The 19,749-nt window shown below is 43.2% G+C and overlaps 1 protein-coding gene across 1 annotated transcript in view; it reads right to left on the reverse strand.

Annotated features, from left to right (window-relative positions):
• Window positions 1–2,784: 2,784 nt before the first annotated feature.
• The window catches only part of slc22a13b (solute carrier family 22 member 13b), a 39,662-nt gene continuing 22,697 nt past the window's right edge, over window positions 2,785–19,749 (reverse strand). Inside the window, 5 exon segments of the mRNA XM_064949701.1 lie at window positions 2,785–3,114; window positions 3,347–3,503; window positions 3,506–3,555; window positions 8,681–8,789; window positions 9,457–9,671. Of these exon segments, the coding sequence (XP_064805773.1) occupies window positions 3,033–3,114; window positions 3,347–3,503; window positions 3,506–3,555; window positions 8,681–8,789; window positions 9,457–9,671 (613 nt within the window). The 3' untranslated portion in view covers window positions 2,785–3,032.

The raw sequence follows: 19,749 nt of genomic DNA on the forward strand, positions 1-19,749 counted from the left end.
AGTCTAATTTAGCTCCAAAGTCTGCTCCAAAAGTCTAATTTAGATCCAACAGTCTGCTCCAAAAGTCTAATTTAGCTCCAAAAGTCTAATGTAGCTCCAACAGTCTAATGTAGCTCAAATAGTCTACTGTAGCTCCAACAGTCTACTGTGGCTAAAACAGTCTACCGTAGATCCAACAGTCGAATTTAGCTCCAACAGTCTGCTCCAAAAGTCTAATTTAGCTCCAACAGTCTACTCCAAAAGTCTAATTTAGCTCCAACAGTCTGCTCCAAAAGTCTAATTTAGCTCCAACAGTCTGCTCCAAAAGTCTAATTTAGCTCCAACAGTCTACTCCAAAAGTCTAATTTAGCTCCAACAGTCTACTCCAAAAGTCTAATTTAGCTCCAACAGTCTGCTCCAAAAGTCTAATTTAGCTCCAACCGTCTACTCCAACAGTCTAATTTAGCTCCAACAGTCTAATCTAGGTTCAACAGTCTACTCCAAAAGTCTAATTTAGCTCCAACAGTCTGCTCCAAAAGTCTAATTTAGCTCCAACAGTCTAATTTAGCTCCAACAGTCTGCTCCAAAAGTCTAATCTAGCTCCAACAGTCTGCTCCAAAAGTCTAATTTAGCTCCAACAGTCTGCTCCAAAAGTCTAATTTAGCTCCAACAGTCTACTCCAACAGTCTAATTTAGCTCCAACAGTCTAATTTAGCTCCAACAGTCTGCTCCAAAAGTCTAATTTAGCTCCAACAGTCTGCTCCAAAAGTCTAATTTAGCTCCAACAGTCTACTCCAACAGTCTAATTTAGCTCCAACAGTCTAATTTAGCTCCAACAGTCTGCTCCAAAAGTCTAATCTAGCTCCAACAGTCTGCTCCAAAAGTCTAATATAGCTCCAACAGTCTGCTCCAAAAGTCTAATTTAGCTCCAACAGTCTACTCCAACAGTCTAATTTAGCTCCAACAGTCTAATTTAGCTCCAACAGTCTGCTCCAAAAGTCTAATCTAGCTCCAACAGTCTGCTCCAAAAGTCTAATTTAGCTCCAACAGTCTGCTCCAAAAGTCTAATTTAGCTCCAAAAGTCTACTCCAACAGTCTAATTTAGCTCCAACAGTCTAATTTAGCTCCAACAGTCTGCTCCAAAAGTCTAATTTAGATCCAACAGTCTACTCCAACAGTCTAATTTAGCTCCAGCAGTCTAATTTAGCTCCAAAGGTGTAATTTAGCTCCAACAGTCTAATTTAGCTCCAACAATCTACTCCAACAGTCTAATTTAGCTCCAACAGTCTAATTTAGCTCCAACAGTCTGCTCCAAAAGTCTACTGTAGCTCCAACAGTCTGCTCCAAATTCTAATTTAGCTCCAACAGTCTAATTTAGCTCCAAAAGTCTAATTTAGCTCCAGCAGTCTGCTCCAACAGTCTAATCTAGCTCCAACAGTCTGCTCCAAAAGCCTAATTTAGCTCCAACAGTCTGCTCCAAAAGTCTAATCTAGCTCCAACAGTCTGCTCCAAAAGTCTAATCTAGCTCCAACAGTCTGCTCCAAAAGTCTAATCTAGCTCCAACAGTCTGCTCCAAAAGTCTAATCTAGCTCCAACAGTCTGCTCCAACAGTCTAATTTAGCTCCAACAGTCTGCTCCAAAAGTCTAATTTAGATCCAACAGTCTGCTCCAAAAGTCTAATTTAGCTCCAAAAGTCTAATTTTGCTCCAGCAGTCTAATTTAGCTCCAACAATCTACTCCAACAGTCTAATTTAGCTCCAACAGTCTAATTTAGCTCCAACAGTCTGCTCCAAAAGTCTACTGTAGCTCCAACAGTCTGCTCCAAAAGTCTAATTTAGCTCCAAAAGTCTAATTTTGCTCCAGCAGTCTAATTTAGCTCCAACAATCTACTCCAACAGTCTAATTTAGCTCCAACAGTCTAATTTAGCTCCAGCAGTCTGCTCCAACAGTCTAATCTAGCTCCAACAGTCTGCTTCAAAAGTCTAATTTAGCTCCAACAGTCTCCTCCAAAAGTCTAATCTAGCTCCAACAGTCTACTCCAAGTCTAATCTAGCTCCAACAGTCTGCTCCAAAAGTCTAATCTAGCTCCAACAGTCTGCTCCAAAAGTCTAATTTAGTTCCAACAGTCTGCTCCAACAGTCTAATTTTGCTCCAACAGTCTCATTTAGCTCCAACAGTCTGCTCCAAAAGTCTAATTTAGCTCCAACAGTCTGCTCCAACAGTCTAATTTAGCTCCAACAGTCTGCTCCAAAAGTCTAATTTAGCTCCAACAGTCTAATTTAGCTCCAAAAGTCTAATTTAGCTCCAGCAGTCTGCTCCAACAGTCTAATCTAGCTCCAACAGTCTGCTCCAAAAGTCTAATTTAGCTCCAACAGTCTCCTCCAAAAGTCTAATCTAGCTCCAACAGTCTACTCCAAGTCTAATCTAGCTCCAACAGTCTGCTCCAAAAGTCTAATCTAGCTCCAACAGTCTGCTCCAAAAGTCTAATTTAGCTCCAACAGTCTGCTCCAACAGTCTAATTTTGCTCCAACAGTCTCATTTAGCTCCAACAGTCTGCTCCAAAAGTCTAATTTAGCTCCAACAGTCTGCTCCAACAGTCTAATTTAGCTCCAACAGTCTGCTCCAACAGTCTAATTTAGCTCCAACAGTCTACTCCAAAGTCTAATTTAGCTCCAACAGTCTGCTCCAACAGTCTAATTTAGCTCCAACAGTCTGCTCCAAAAGCTCAAACTGTCTACTGTAAAAACATAAAGGAAATGTATTTGGAACCGAAGCAGTAATTTATACAAACATATATTTTATCATTTGTATTTTTATTTAGAAATGTTCAACTATATCAAAATGTTTTTGTGATATAAATAATGTATTTTATAATTTGATTAATACAAAATAGTTATGTTTACAAAATGTCTCTCTCACAAAATAGTATGAGATCTGAATAGCAATCGAATGTTTTGATTGACCATTTAGGAGATCTACTTGATATTGATAATAATCAAAACAATCACATACGCTATGTAAAGCTCAAGATATTATAAAACAGTGATAATCATTTACATTTTTGTGATCATTGTTTCTTCTGTCTTATCCTCTACATGACTGAGTCCATTTTCAAGATTCAACTTCTCAGGAGTTCTAGAATCAAAAATAACACGTAAGCAATCTACTTGCAGAAATACACCATTTGAAATAATTTATTCCAGTGGAAATGCTAAATCTTGATATCAACACAGTTGAAATTACGACAATATAAGCACTCTGAACCAGACTGCTTCAAGGAGGTCTCAGAAATATAACATCCTTCTATCCATTTGCTCTCTCATCCATCCATCCATCCATCCATCCATCCATCCAGACTGATACTCACACTGAGTCCTTCTCCTGTGGTTCAGTGTGGTCTTGTAGCTCAGTGTTGAGTGTCTCAGGCAGCATGAAGCAGAGGCCTCCACCCAGGAAGGGCAGGATGCCATAGATCAACATAGGGATGGAATAGTGATACACCTCCAGCAGTCTAATCAGGGGGCAAGGATGCCAGCCACACGGGCACACATGGAGTTCAGACCCACTCCGTTCTGTCTGCAAGACAATACACATGGAGTTCAGACCCACTCCGTTCTGTCTGCAAGACAATACACATGGAGTTCAGACCCAGTCCGTTCTGTCTGCAAGACAATACACATGGAGTTCAGACCCACTCCGTTCTGTCTGCAAGACAATACACAGATCAGGAAGTTCAGACCTGTCAGAAAATTCAAGATGCTATCCCCGGCCCGCTAGCTGTCTGAATCATCGTGTCTCCAGCTCGCCTAGCTACTCACTGGACCCTATGCTCACTCGGAAACCCATGCCTCTCCCTTATGTCAATATGCCTTGTCTATTGCTGTTTTGGTTAGTGATTATTGTCTTATTTCACTGTAGAGCCTCCAGCTCTGCTCAATATGACTTAGCTAGCCATTTTGTTCCACCCCCACAAATGCAATGACCACACCTGGCTTAAATGGTGCCTCTAGAGACAAAACCTCTCTCATCGTCACTCAATACCAGGCTTATCTCCACTGTATTCACATCCTACCATACCCTTATCTGTACATTATGCCTTGAATCTATTCTTCTGTGCCCAGAAATCTGCTCCTTTTACTCTCTGTTCCGAACGCACTATTTATTTATTTATTTTTATTTTATTTCACCTTTATTTAACCAGGTAGGCTAGTTGAGAACAAGTTCTCATTTGCAACTGCGACCTGGCCAAGATAAAGCATAGCAGTGTGAACAGACAACACAGAGTTACACATGGAGTAAACAATTAACAAGTCAATAACACAGTAGGAAAAAGGGGAGTCTATATACAATGTGTGCAAAAGGCATGAGGAGGTAGGCAAATAATTACAATATTGCAGATTAACACTGGAGTGATAAATGATCAGATGATCATGTACAGGTAGAGATATTGGTGTGCAAAAGAGCAGAAAAGTAAATAAATAAAAACTGTGGGGATGAGGTAGGTGAAAATGGGTGGGCTATTTACCAGTAGATTATGTACAGCTGCAGTGATCGGTTAGCTGCTCAGATAGCTGATGTTTGAAATTGGTGAGGGAGATAAAGGTCTCCAACTTCAGCGATTTTTGCAATTCGTTCCAGTCACAGGCAGCAGAGTACTGGAACGAAAGGCGGCCGAATGAGGTGTTGGCTTTAGGGATGATCAGTGAGATACACCTGCTGGAGCGCGTGCTACGGATGGGTGTTGCCATCGTGACCAGTGAACTGAGATAAGGCGGAGCTTTACCTAGCATGGCCTTGTAGATGACCTGGAGCCAGTGAGTCTTGCAACGAATATGTAGCGAGGGCCAGCCGACTAGAGCATACAAGTCGCAGTGGTGGGTAGTATAAGGTGCTTTAGTGACAAAACGGATGGCACTGTGATAAACTGCATCCAGTTTGCTGAGAAGAGTGTTGGAAGCAATTTTGTAGATGACATCGCCGAAGTCGAGGATCGGTAGGATAGTCAGTTTTACCAGGGTAAGCTTGGCAGCGTGAGTGAAGGAGGCTTTGTTACGGAATAGAAAGCCGACTCTTGATTTGATTTTCGATTGGAGATGTTTGATATGGGTATGGAAGGAGAGTTTGCAGTCTAGCCAGACACCAAGGTACATATAGGTGTCCACATATTCAAGGTCGGAACCATCCAGTGTGGTGATGCTAGTCGGGCATGCGGGTGCAGGCAGCGATCGGTTGAAAAGCATGCATTTGGTTTTACTAGCGTTTAAGAGCAGTTGGAGGCCACGGAAGGAGTGTTGTATGGCATTGAAGCTCGTTTGGAGGTTAGATAGCACAGTGTCCAATGACGGGCCGAAAGTATATAGAATGGTGTCGTCTGCGTAGAGGTGGATCAGGGAATCGCCCGCAGCAAGAGCAACATCATTGATATATACAGAGAAAAGAGTCGGCCCGAGAATTGAACCCTGTGGCACCCCCATAGAGACTGCCAGAGGACCGAACAGCATGCCCTCCGATTTGACACACTGAACTCTGTCTGCAAAGTAATTGGTGAACCAGGCAAGGCAGTCATCCGAAAAACCGAGGCTACTGAGTCTGCCGATAAGAATATGGTGATTGACAGAGTCGAAAGCCTTAGCAAGGTCGATAAAGACGGCTGCACAGTACTGTCTTTTATCGATGGCGGTTATGATGTCGTTTAGTACCTTGAGTGTGGCTGAGGTGCACCCGTGACCGGCTCGGAAACCAGATTGCATAGCGGAGAAGGTACGGTGGGATTCGAGATGGTCAGTGACCTGTTTGTTGACTTGGCTTTCGAAGACCTTAGATAGGCAAGGCAGAATGGATATAGGTCTGTAACAGTTTGGGTCCAGGGTGTCTCCCCGTTTGAAGAGGGGGATGACTGCGGCAGCTTTCCAATCCTTGGGGATCTCAGACGATATGAAAGAGAGGTTGAACAGGCTGGTAATAGGGGTTGCGACAATGGCGGCGGATAGTTTCAGAAATAGAGGGTCCAGATTGACCAGTCCTCTGTTCCTCTGTCCTCTGTTCCTCTGGTGATGCTGAAATTAACCCAGCCCTGCAGCCCTTAGCTCCACTCCCATTCCCCAGGTGCTTTCATTTGTTGACTTCGGTAACCGTAAAAGCAATGGTTTCATGCATGTTAACATCAGAAGCCTTCTCCCTAAGTTTGTTTTATTCACTGCTTTAGCACACTCCGCCTACCTGGATGTCCTAGCCGTGTCTGAATCCTGGCTTAGGAAGGCCACCAAAAATCCAGAAATTTTCATCCCTAACTATAACATTTTCTGACAAGATAGAACTGCCAGAGGGGGCGGAGTTGCAATCTACTGCAGAGATATCCTGAGATCTGTCATACTATCCAGGTCTGTGCTCAAACAATTCGAGCTTCTACTTTTAAAAATTTCCAGAAACAAGTTTCTCACCGTTGCCGCTTGTTATAGACCCCCTTAAGCCCCCAGCTGTTCACTGGACACCATATGTGAATTGATTGCCGCCCATCTATCGTCAGAGTTTGCACTGTTAGGTGACCTAAACTGGGACATGCTTATTTAACACACCGGCCGTCCTACAATCTAAGCTACATGCCCTCAATCGCACAAATTATCAAGGAACCTAAATACGTAACCCTCTTAGATATCACCCTGACCAACTTTCCCTCTATATACACCATTGCTGTTTTCAACCAGGACCTCAGCATTCATTGCCTGCGTGCGTAATGGGTCTGCGGTAAACCGACCAACCCTCATCACTGTCAAACGCTCCCTAAAACACTTCTCCGAGCAGGCCTTTCTAATCGACCTGGCCCGGGTATCCTGGAAGGATATTGATCTCATTCCGTCAGTAGAGGATGCCTGGGTGCTCCTTTAAATTGCTTTCCTCACCATCTTAAATAAGCATGCCCCATTCAAGAAATGTAGAACTAAGAACAGATATAGCCCTTGGTTCACCCGACTTGACTGCCCTTGACCAGTACAAAAACATCCTGTGGCGGACTGCAATAGCATCGAATAGACCCTGCGATATCCAACTTTTCAGGGAAGTCAGGAACCAATGCACTCAGTCAGTTAGGAAAGCTAAGGCTAGCTTTTTCAAAAATACATTTGCATCCTGTAGCACTAATTCCAAAATGTTTTGGGACACTGTAAAGTCCATGGAGAATAAGAGCACCTCCTCCCAGCTGCCCACTGCAGTGATGATAGGAAACACTGTCACCACCGATAAATCTACGATAATCAATCATTTCAATAAGCATTTTTGATGGCTGGCCAAGCTTTCCACCTGGCTACCCCTACCCCGGCCAACATCTCAGCACCCCCTGCAGCATGGGTGCACCTCAGCCACACTCAAGGTCCTAAGCGATATCAAAACCGCCATCGATAAAAGACAGCACTGTGCAGCCGTCTTCATCGACCTGGCCAAGGCTTTCGATTCTGTCAATCAACCCTATTCTTATCGGCAGACTCAATAGCCTTGGATTCTCAAATGATTGCCTCGCCTGGTTCACCAACTACTTCTCAGATAGAGTTCAGTGTGTCAAATCGGGGGCTGTTGTCTGGACCTCTGACAGTCTCTATAGGGGTGCCACAGGGTTCAATTCTCGGGCAGACTCTCTTCTCTGTATACATCAATGATGTCGCTCTTGCTGCTGGTGATTCTGTTTTTATTTTTTATTTCCCCTTTATTTAACCAGGTAAGCTAGTTGAGAACAAGTTCTCATTTGCAACTGTGACATGGCCAAGATAAAGCAAAGCAGTGTGACAAAAACAACAACACAGAGTTACACATGGAATAAACAAACATCCACCTCTAAGCAGACGACACCATTCTGTATACATCTGGCCCTTCTTTGGACACTGTGCTAACAAACCTCCAAACAATCTTCAACGCCATACAAAACTCCTTCCAAGGCCTCAACTGCTTTAAAATGCAAGTAAAACTAAGTTCTCTGTACCGATTGCTGCCTGCACCCATGTAAGTAAGTATGTTGAAACGTTTAGGCCTGTATCTGTGTGTGTTCCAGCCAATGTGTTTTAGCAGTATGAACATCTCACCTCACTACAGTGGGATAGAGCTCAGCTGTAATAAACATACCTCACTACAAGTGGGATAGAGCTCAGCTGTAATAAACATACCTCACAACAGTGGGATAGAGCTCAGCTGTGTAAACATACCTCACTACAGTGGGATAGAGCTCAGCTGTGTAAACATTCCTCACTACAGTGGGATAGAGCTCAGCTGTGTAAACATACCTCACTACAGTGGGATAGAGCTCAGCTGTGTAAACATCCCTCACTACAGTGGGATAGAGCTCAGCTGTGTAAACATACCTCACTACAGTGTGATAGAGCTCAGCTGTAATGAACATACCTCTCTATAGTGGAATAGAGCTCAGCTGTAATGAACACACCTCACTACAGTGGGATAGAGCTCAGCTGTAATAAACATACCTCACTACAGTGGGATAGAGCTCAGCTGTGTAAACATACCTCAATACAGTGGGATAGAGCTCAGCTGTGTAAACATAACTCACTACAAGTGGGATAGAGCTCAGCTGTAATAAACATACCTCACAACAGTGGGATAGAGCTCAGCTGTGTAAACATACCTCACTACAGTGGGATAGAGCTCAGCTGTGTAAACATTCCTCACTACAGTGGGATAGAGCTCAGCTGTGTAAACATACCTCACTACAGTGGGATAGAGCTCTGCTGTGTAAACATAAATGATGGTGAAGGAGGCAGCCAGGGCAAATTTCCCTGACACGGCTATGACTGTCGTCACTACTGGCATGTCTGAGGGAGGAGAAACAATCAGACAGAGAATCTGTTAAACGGATTGAATTACAAAAGTGTTACAGGTGCTTAAGAATTAAAACTAGCACATATATTTTTTAAATAATAGTGTGTTGAGTGTCAAAAGTGTTTAGAAAATAACACTTAAAGCTAGAATCCTTAATTGGTGAAACAGTCGTTTGTGATATTACAACAAATAACTTGTTATGGCTGCAGGGGCATTATTGAGTAGCTTGGATGAAAAGGTGCCCATTATAAACGGCCAGCTCCTCAGTCTCAGTTGCTAATATATGCATATTATTATTAGTATTGGATAGAAAACACTCTGAAGTTTCTAAAACTGTTTGAATTATGTCTGTGAGTATAACAGAACTCATATAGCAGGCAAAAACCTGAAAAATTCCACTTCCTGGTTTTTTTCCTAGGGGTGGCAGATTTTCAACTCAGAATTTGTACCGCTGTGGATGCTCCACTACTCTGTTAATCAGAATATGTACCGCTGCCGGACGTTCCTCAACGTTGTTTATCAACAAAAGTGCTGGGGCAAATGAGTGGCGCTGTTTCAACAAATGTGGATTCCATCTTCAAGTGTTAAAACAACCTTAATAATGTGAAAAGTATTAAAATAACAGCATAAAAATCTACTTTCATAAAATATTGATTTTACCATCTGGAACAGCTAGAAGAACAAGACAGGCTGTGCCTCCAAAGAACAGGGCGATGGCCTGACACATCCTCCGTCCAAAGTGTTCTATGAGGGGCAGGGAGCCCAGTCGGGCAGGGAGCTCAGCAATGCCAAAGATCAGCTGGGTCAGATAGATGTCCAGACCAAAGTTACCCACGTTTAGACTCACCCCATAGTACACCAGACTGGTTACAAACCTGAGAGCGAGAGAGAGCAAGAGAAAGTGAGAGAGACCAAAAATTCCAATTGGCTATACTTATATATCATCCTCAGCTCTGGCATCTTCCCCAATATTTGGAACCAAGAACTGATCACCCCAATCCACAAAAGTGGAGACAAATTTGAACCCAATAACTACAGTGGGATATGCGTCAACAAAAACCTTTGGAAAAACCTCTGAATTATCATTACCAGCAGACTCATACATTTCCTCAGTGAAAACAATGTACTGAGCAAATGGCATTTTTTTTTACCAATGACAGACCACTTATTCACCCTGCCCACACAAATTGACAAACAAACAAAACAAAACAAAGGCAAAGTCTTCTCATGTTTTGTTGATTTCAAAAAAGCTATTGATTCAATTTGGCATGAGGGTTTCCTATACAAATTGATGGAAAGTGGTGTTGGGGGAGAAACATACCACTTTACAAAATCCATGTACACAAACAACAAGTGTGTGGTTAAGTTTGGCAAAAAAACACACATTTCTTCCGCAGGGCCGTGGGGTGAGACAGGGATGCAGCTTGAGCCCCACCCTCTTCAACATATATATAAACATTTTGGCGAGGGCAGCACCCAACCGAACCCGACTAGAATCTGAAGTCAAATGTCTACTGTTTGCTGATGATCTGGTGGTTCTGTCCCCAACTAAGGAGAGCCTACAGCAGCACATAGATCTTCTGCACAGATTATGTCAGACCTGGGGACGGACAGTAGATCTCATTAAGACAAAAAAATAATGGTGTTCCAGAAAAGGTCCAGTTGCCAGGACCACAAATACAAATTTCATCTAGACACTGTTGCCCTAGAGCACACACAAAAACAATACATATCTTGGCCTAAACATAAGCGCCACAGGTAACTTAAACAAAGCTGTGAACGATCTGAGAGACAAGGCAAGGAGGGCATTCTATGCCATCAAAAGGAACATAAAATTCAACATACCAATTACGATCTGGCGAAAGATCTTGAATAAGTTAAAGAACCCATTGCCCTTTATGGTTGGGAGGCCTGGGGTCCGCTCATTGAGACTCTGCATGCAGAATTCAGCAAAAAATATCTTCTATGTACAAGGTAAAACACCAAATAATGTATGCAGAGCAGAATTGGGCCAATACCCGCTAATGATCAAAATCCAGAAAAGAGCCGTTAAATTCTACAAACCACCTAAAAGGAAGAGATTCCAAAACTTTCCATAACAAAGCCATCAACTACAGAGAGATGAACCTGGAGAAAAGTCCCCTAAGCAAGCTGGTCCAAACACAAACTGAACCCACAGAGCCCCAGTGCAGCAACACAAAGGGGACCCAACCAAATCATGATAAAACAAAAAGAGAATTACATGACACATTGGAAAGAATTAACAAAAAAATGGAGAAAACTAGAATGGTATTTGGCCCTAAACAGTGTGTACACAGTGGCAGATTACCTGACCACTGTGACTGACCCAACTTAAGGAAAGCGTTGACTATGTACAAACTCAGTGAGAATATCCTTGCTATTGAGAAAGGCTGTTGAAGGCAGACTTGGCTCTCAAAAGAATAGAGACTATGTGCACATTGCCCACAAAATAAGGTGGAAACTGAGCTGCACTTCCTAACCTCCTGCCAAATATATGACCATATTAGAGACACATATTCCCATCAGACTACACAGACCCACAAAGAATTAGAAAACAAACCCAATTTTGATAAACCCCCATATCTATTGAGTGAGTGTAATGTTTGAGAGAGAGAGAGAGAGAGAGAGAGAGAGAGAGACTAACCATTTATAGCTAACCTCTCAGATACCGGTGAGTGAGAAAAAAACTTTTGGATTGAGTGTCAGTCATGCCATTGTAATTTGAATATGGCAAATCATGGGTAGTTACTGTAAACATAGATGATGGAGAGGGTGCCACAAACAGTCTCATACTGACCAGATACAGCAGAGAATGAGGTACTGACCAGATAGAGGAGATAATGAGGTACTGACCAGATAGAGCTGAGAATTAGGTACTGACCAGATATAGCTGAGAATTAGGTACTGACCAGATAGAGCTGAGAATGAGGTACTGACCAGATAGAGCTGAGAATGAGGTACTGACCAAATAGAGGAGAGAATGAGGTACTGACCAGATAGAGCTGAGAATTAGGTACTGACCAGATAGAGCTGAGAATGAGGTACTGACCAGATAGAGGTGAGAATGAGGTACTGACCAGATAGAGGTGAGAATGAGGTACTGACCAGATAGAGCAGAGAATGAGGTACTGACCAGATAGAGGTGAGAATGAGGTACTGACCAGATAGAGCTGAGAATGAGGTACTGACCAGATAGAGCTGAGAATGAGGTACTGACCAGATTGAGCAGAGAATGAGGTTCTGACCAGATATAGGAGATAATGAGGTACTGACCAGATAGAGCCGAGTATGAGGTACTGACCAGATATAGGAGAGATTGAGGTACTGACCAGAAATAGCAGAGAATGAGGTTCTGACCAGATAGAGCAGAGAATTTGGTACTGACCAGATAGAGCAGAGAATGAGGTACTGACCAGATATAAGAGAGAATGAGGTACTGACCAGATAGAGCAGAGAATGAGGTTCTGACCAGATATAGCAGAGAATTGGGTACTGACCAGATATAGGAAATAATTGGGTACTGACCAGATAGAGAAGAGAATGAGGTTCTGACCAGATAGAGAAGAGAGTGAGGTACTGACCAGATGGAGACAGAATGTGGTACTGGTGAGATAGAGGAGAGAATGAGGTACTGGCCAGATAGAGAAGAGAATGAGGTACTGACGAGATAGAGCTGAGAATGAGGTACTGACCAGACAGAGCCGAGAATGAGGTACTGACCAGATAGAGCAGAGAATGCGGTTCTGACCAGATATAGGAAATAATGAGGTACTGACCAGATAGAGCCGAGAATGAGGTACTGGCTAGATAGAGGAGAGAATGAGGTACTGACCAGATAGAGACAGAATGAGGTACTGGCCAGTTAGAGGAGAGAATGAGGTACTGGCCAGATAGAGAAGAGAATGAGGTACTGACCAGATAGAGCTGAGAATGAGGTACTGACCAGATAGAGCTGAGAAATAGGTACTGACCAGATAGAGCTGAGAATGAGATAATGACCAAATATAGGAGAGAATGAGGTACTAACCAGATAGAGCAGAGAAAGCGGTTGTGACCAGATAGAGGAAATAATTGGGTACTGACCAGATTGAGAAGAGAATGAGGTTCTGACCAGATTGAGAAGAGAATGAGGTACTGCCCAGATATAGGAGAGAATGAGGTGCTGACCATATAGAGATAGAGGTACTGACCAGATAGAGCTGAGAATGAGGTACTGACCAGATAGAGCTGAGAATGAGGTACTGACCAGATAGAGCTGAGAATGAGGTACTGACCAGATAGAGCCGAGAATGAGGTACTGACCAGATATAGGGGAGAATGAGGAACTGACCAGATAGAGCAGAGAATGAGGTTCTGACCAGATAGAGCAGAGAATTTGGTACTGACCAGATATAGGAATTTGGTACTGAGAATGAGGTACTGACCAGATATAGGGGAGAATGAGGAACTGACCAGATAGAGCAGAGAATGAGGTTCTGACCAGATAGAGCAGAGAATTTGGTACTGACCAGATATAGGAGAGAATGAGGAACTGACCAGATAGAGCAGAGAATGAGGTTCTGATCAGATAGAGCAGAGAATGCAGTTCTGACCAGATATAGGAAATAATTGGGTACTGACCAGATTGAGAAGAGAATGAGGTTCTGACCAGATAGAGAAGAGAATGAGGTACTGATCAGATAGAGCTGAGAATGAGGTACTGACCAGATAGAGCTGAGAATGAGGTACTGACCAGATAGAGCTGAGAATGAGGTACTGACCAGATATAGGAAATAATTGGGTACTGCCCAGATTGAGAAGAGAAGGAGGTTCTGACCAGATAGAGAAGAGAATGAGGTACTGACAAGATATTTTTTTTTTTACCTTTATTTAACCAGGCAAGTCAGTTAAGAACAAATTCTTATTTTCAATGACGGCCTGGGAACAGTGGGTTAACTGCCTGTTCAGGGGCAGAACGACAGATTTTGTACCTTGTCAGCTCGGGGTTTGAACTCTCAACCTTCTGGTTACTAGTCCAACGCTCTAACCACTAGGCTACACTGCCACCCCAGAGAATGATGTACTGACCAGATAGAGCAGAGAATTTGGTACTGACCAGATATAGGAGAGAATGAGGTACTGACCAGATAGAAACAGAATGAGGTACAGGCCAGATAGAGGAGAGAATGAGGTACTGACCAGATAGAGACAGAATGAGGTACTGGCCAGTTAGAGGAGAGAATGAGGTACTGGCCAGATAGAGAAGAGAATGAGGTACTGACCAGATAGAGCTGAGAATGAGGTACTGGCCAGATAGAGCTGAGAAATAGGTACTGACCAGATAGAGCTGAGAATGAGATAATGACCAAATATAGGAGAGAATGAGGTACTGACCAGATAGAGCAGAATGAAAGACAAATATAGGTCTGCTAAATGACTTAAATGTAAATGTAAATGTAATAATTGGGTACTGACCAGATTGAGAAGAGGATGAGGTTCTGACCAGATTGAGAAGAGAATGAGGTACTGCCCAGATATAGGAGAGAATGAGGTGCTGACCATATAGAGACAGAATTAGGTACTGACCAGATAGAGCTGAGAATGAGGTACCGACCAGATAGAGCTGAGAATGAGGTACTGACCAGATAGAGCTGAGAATGAGGTACTGACCAGATAGAGCTGAGAATGAGGTACTGACCAGATAGAGCTGAGAATGAGGTACTGACCAGATATAGGAAATAATTGGGTTCTGCCCAGATTGAGAAGAGAAGGAGGTTCTGACCAGATAGAGAAGAGAATGAGGTACTGACAAGATATTTTTTTTTTTACCTTTATTTAACCAGGCAAGTCAGTTAAGAACAAATTCTTATTTTCAATGACGGCCTGGGAACAGTGGGTTAACTGCCTGTTCAGGGGCAGAACGACAGATTTTGTACCTTGTCAGCTCGGGGGTTTGAACTCTCAACCTTCTGGTTACTAGTCCAACGCTCTAACCACTAGGCTACACTGCCGCCCCAGAGAATGATGTACTGACCAGATAGAGCAGAGAATTTGGTACTGAACAGATATAGGAGAGAATGAGGTACTGACCAGATAGAAACAGAATGAGGTACAGGCCAGATAGAGGAGAGAATGAGGTACTGACCAGATAGAGACAGAATGAGGTACTGGCCAGTTAGAGGAGAGAATGAGGTACTGGCCAGATAGAGAAGAGAATGAGGTACTGACCAGATAGAGCTGAGAATGAGGTACTGACCAGATAGAGCTGAGAAATAGGTACTGACCAGATAGAGCTGAGAATGAGATAATGACCAAATATAGGAGAGAATGAGGTACTGACCAGATAGAGCAGAGAAAGCGGTCTGCTAAATGACTTAAATGTAAATGTAAATGTAATAATTGGGTACTGACCAGATTGAGAAGAGGATGAGGTTCTGACCAGATATAGGAGAGAATGAGGTACTGACCAGATATAGGGGAGAATGAGGAACTGACCAGATAGAGCAGAGAATGAGGTTCTGACCAGATAGAGCAGAGAATTTGGTACTGACCAGATATAGGAGAGAATGAGGAACTGACCAGATAGAGCAGAGAATGAGGTTCTGATCAGATAGAGCAGAGAATGCAGTTCTGACCAGATATAGGAAATAATTGGGTACTGACCAGATTGAGAAGAGAATGAGGTTCTGACCAGATAGAGAAGAGAATGAGGTACTGATCAGATAGAGCTGAGAATGAGGTACTGACCAGATAGAGTTGAGAATGAGGTACTGACCAGATAGAGCTGAGAATGAGGTACTGACCAGATATAGGAAATAATTGGGTACTGCCCAGATTGAGAAGAGAAGGAGGTTCTGACCAGATAGAGAAGAGAATGAGGTACTGACAAGATATTTTTTTTACCTTTATTTAAGCAGGCAAGTCAGTTAAGAACAAATTCTTATTTTCAATGACGGCCTGGGAACAGTGGGTTAACTGCCTGTTCAGGGGCAGAACGACAGATTTTGTACCTTGTCAGCTCGGGGTTTGAACTCTCAACCTTCTGGTTACTAGTCCAACGCTCTAACCACTAGGCTACAATGCCGCCCCAGAGAATGATGTACTGACCAGATAGAGCAGAGAATTTGGTACTGACCAGATATAGGAGAGAATGAGGTACTGACCAGATAGAAACAGAATGAGGTACAGGCCAGATAGAGGAGAGAATGAGGTACTGACCAGATAGAGACAGAATGAGGTACTGGCCAGTTAGAGGAGAGAATGAGGTACTGGCCAGATAGAGAAGAGAATGAGGTACTGACCAGATAGAGCTGAGAATGAGGTACTGACCAGATAGAGCTGAGAAATAGGTACTGACCAGATAGAGCTGAGAATGAGATAATGACCAAATATAGGAGAGAATGAGGTACTGACCAGATAGAGCAGAGAAAGCGGTCTGCTAAATGACTTAAATGTAAATGTAAATGTAATAATTGGGTACTGACCAGATTGAGAAGAGGATGAGGTTCTGACCAGATTGAGAAGAGAATGAGGTACTGCCCAGATATAGGAGAGAATGAGGTGCTGACCATATAGAGACAGAATTAGGTACTGACCAGATAGAGCTGAGAATGAGGTACCGACCAGATAGAGCTGAGAATGAGGTACTGACCAGATAGAGCTGAGAATGAGGTACTGACCAGATATAGGAAATAATTGGGTACTGCCCAGATTGAGAAGAGAAGGAGGTTCTGACCAGATAGAGAAGAGAATGAGGTACTGACAAGATATATTTTTTTTACCTTTATTTAACCAGGCAAGTCAGTTAAGAACAAATGCTTATTTTCAATGACGGCCTGGGAACAGTGGGTTAACTGCCTGTTCAGTGGCAGAACGACAGATTTTGTACCTTGTCAGCTCGGGGTTTGAACTCTCAACCTTCTGGTTACTAGTCCAACGCTCTAACCACTAGGCTACAATGCCGCCCCAGAGAATGATGTACTGACCAGATAGAGCAGAGAATTTGGTACTGACCAGATATAGGAGAGAATGAGGTACTGACCAGATAGAAACAGAATGAGGTACAGGCCAGATAGAGGAGAGAATGAGGTACTGACCAGATAGAGACAGAATGAGGTACTGGCCAGTTAGAGGAGAGAATGAGGTACTGGCCAGATAGAGAAGAGAATGAGGTACTGACCAGATAGAGCTGAGAATGAGGTACTGACCAGATAGAGCAGAGAATTTGGTACTGACCAGATATAGGAGAGAATGAGGTACTGACCAGATAGAGACAGAATGAGGTACTGGCCAGTTAGAGGAGAGAATGAGGTACTGGCCAGATAGAGAAGAGAATGAGGTACTGACCAGATAGAGCTGAGAATGAGGTACTGACCAGATAGAGCTGAGAAATAGGTACTGACCAGATAGAGCTGAGAATGAGATAATGACCAAATATAGGAGAGAATGAGGTACTGACCAGATAGAGCAGAGAAAGCGGTTGTGACAAGATAGAGGAAATAATTGGGTACTGACCAGATTGAGAAGAGAATGAGGTTCTGACCAGATTGAGAAGAGAATGAGGTACTGCCCAGATATAGGAGAGAATGAGGTGCTGACCATATAGAGACAGAATTAGGTACTGACCAGATAGAGCTGAGAATGAGGTACCGACCAGATAGAGCTGAGAATGAGGTACTGACCAGATAGAGCTGAGAATGAGGTTCTGACCAGATATAGGAGATAATGAGGTACTGACCAGATAGAGCCGAGAATGAGGTACTGACCAGATATAGGGGAGAATGAGGAACTGACCAGATAGAGCAGAGAATGAGGTTCTGACCAGATAGAGCAGAGAATTTGGTACTGACCAGATATAGGAGAGAATGAGGTACTGACCAGATATAGGGGAGAATGAGGAACTGACCAGATAGAGCAGAGAATGAGGTTCTGACCAGATAGAGCAGAGAATTTGGTACTGACCAGATATAGGAGAGAATGAGGAACTGACCAGATAGAGCAGAGAATGAGGTTCTGATCAGATAGAGCAGAGAATGCAGTTCTGACCAGATATAGGAAATAATTGGGTACTGACCAGATTGAGAAGAGAATGAGGTTCTGACCAGATAGAGAAGAGAATGAGGTACTGATCAGATAGAGCTGAGAATGAGGTACTGACCAGATAGAGGAGACCAGATAGAGCTGAGAATGAGGTACTGACCAGATATAGGAAATAATTGGGTACTGCACAGATTGAGAAGAGAAGGAGGTTCTGACCAGATAGAGAAGAGAATGAGGTACTGACAAGATATTTTTTTTTACCTTTATTTAACCAGGCAAGTCAGTTAAGAACAAATTCTTATTTTCAATTACGGCCTGGGAACAGTGGGTTAACTGCCTGTTCAGGGGCAGAACGACAGATTTTGTACCTTGTCAGCTCGGGGTTTGAACTCTCAACCTTCTGGTTACTAGTCCAACGCTCTAACCACTAGGCTACACTGCCGCCCCAGAGAATGATGTACTGACCAGATAGAACAGAGAATTTGGTACTGACCAGATATAGGAGAGAATGAGGTACTGACCAGATAGAAACAGAATGAGGTACAGGCCAGATAGAGGAGAGAATGAGGTACTGGCCAGATAGAGGAGAGAATGAGGTACTGGCCAGATAGAGAAGAGAATGAGGTACTGACCAGATAGAGCTGAGAATGAGGTACTGTCCAGATAGAGCTGAGAAATAGGTACTGACCAGATAGAGCTGAGAATGAGATAATGACCAAATATAGGAGAGAATGAGGTACTGACCAGATAGAGCAGAGAAAGCGGTCTGCTAAATGACTTAAATGTAAATGTAAATGTAATAATTGGGTACTGACCAGATTGAGAAGAGAATGAGGTTCTGACCAGATTGAGAAGAGAATGAGGTACTGCCCAGATATAGGAGAGAATGAGGTGCTGACCATATAGAGACAGAATTAGGTACTGACCAGATAGAGCTGAGAATGAGGTACCGACCAGATAGAGCTGAGAATGAGGTACTGACCAGATAGAGCTGAGAATGAGGTACTGACCAGATATAGGAAATAATTGGGTACTGCCCAGATTGAGAAGAGAAGGAGGTTCTGACCAGATAGAGAAGAGAATGAGGTACTGACAAGATATTTTTTTTTACCTTTATTTAACCAGGCAAGTCAGTTAAGAACAAATTCTTATTTTCAATGACGGCCTGGGAACAGTGGGTTAACTGCCTGTTCAGGGGCAGAACGACAGATTTTGTACCTTGTCAGCTCGGGGTTTGAACTCTCAACCTTCTGGTTACTAGTCCAACGCTCTAACCACTAGGCTACACTGCCGCCCCAGAGAATGATGTACTGACCAGATAGAGCAGAGAATTTGGTACTGACCAGATATAGGAGAGAATGAGGTACTGACCAGATAGAGACAGAATGAGGTACTGGCCAGTTAGAGGAGAGAATGAGGTACTGGCCAGATAGAGAAGAGAATGAGGTACTGACCAGATAGAGCTGAGAATGAGGTACTGACCAGATAGAGACAGAATGAGGTACTGGCCAGTTAGAGGAGAGAATGAGGTACTGGCCAGATAGAGAAGAGAATGAGGTACTGACCAGATAGAGCTGAGAATGAGGTACTGACCAGATAGAGCTGAGAAATAGGTACTGACCAGATAGAGCTGAGAATGAGATAATGACCAAATATAGGAGAGAATGAGGTACTGACCAGATAGAGCAGAGAAAGCGGTTGTGACCAGATAGAGGAAATAATTGGGTACTGACCAGATTGAGAAGAGAATGAGGTTCTGACCAGATTGAGAAGAGAATGAGGTACTGCCCAGATATAGGAGAGAATGAGGTGCTGACCATATAGAGACAGAATTAGGTACTGACCAGATAGAGCTGAGAATGAGGTACTGACCAGATATAGGAGAGAATGAGGTACTGACCAGATATAGGGGAG

The sequence above is a fragment of the Oncorhynchus masou genome, chromosome 30 (genome assembly GCF_036934945.1).
Source record: "Oncorhynchus masou masou isolate Uvic2021 chromosome 30, UVic_Omas_1.1, whole genome shotgun sequence".
Classification (NCBI taxonomy): Eukaryota; Metazoa; Chordata; class Actinopteri; order Salmoniformes; family Salmonidae; genus Oncorhynchus; species Oncorhynchus masou.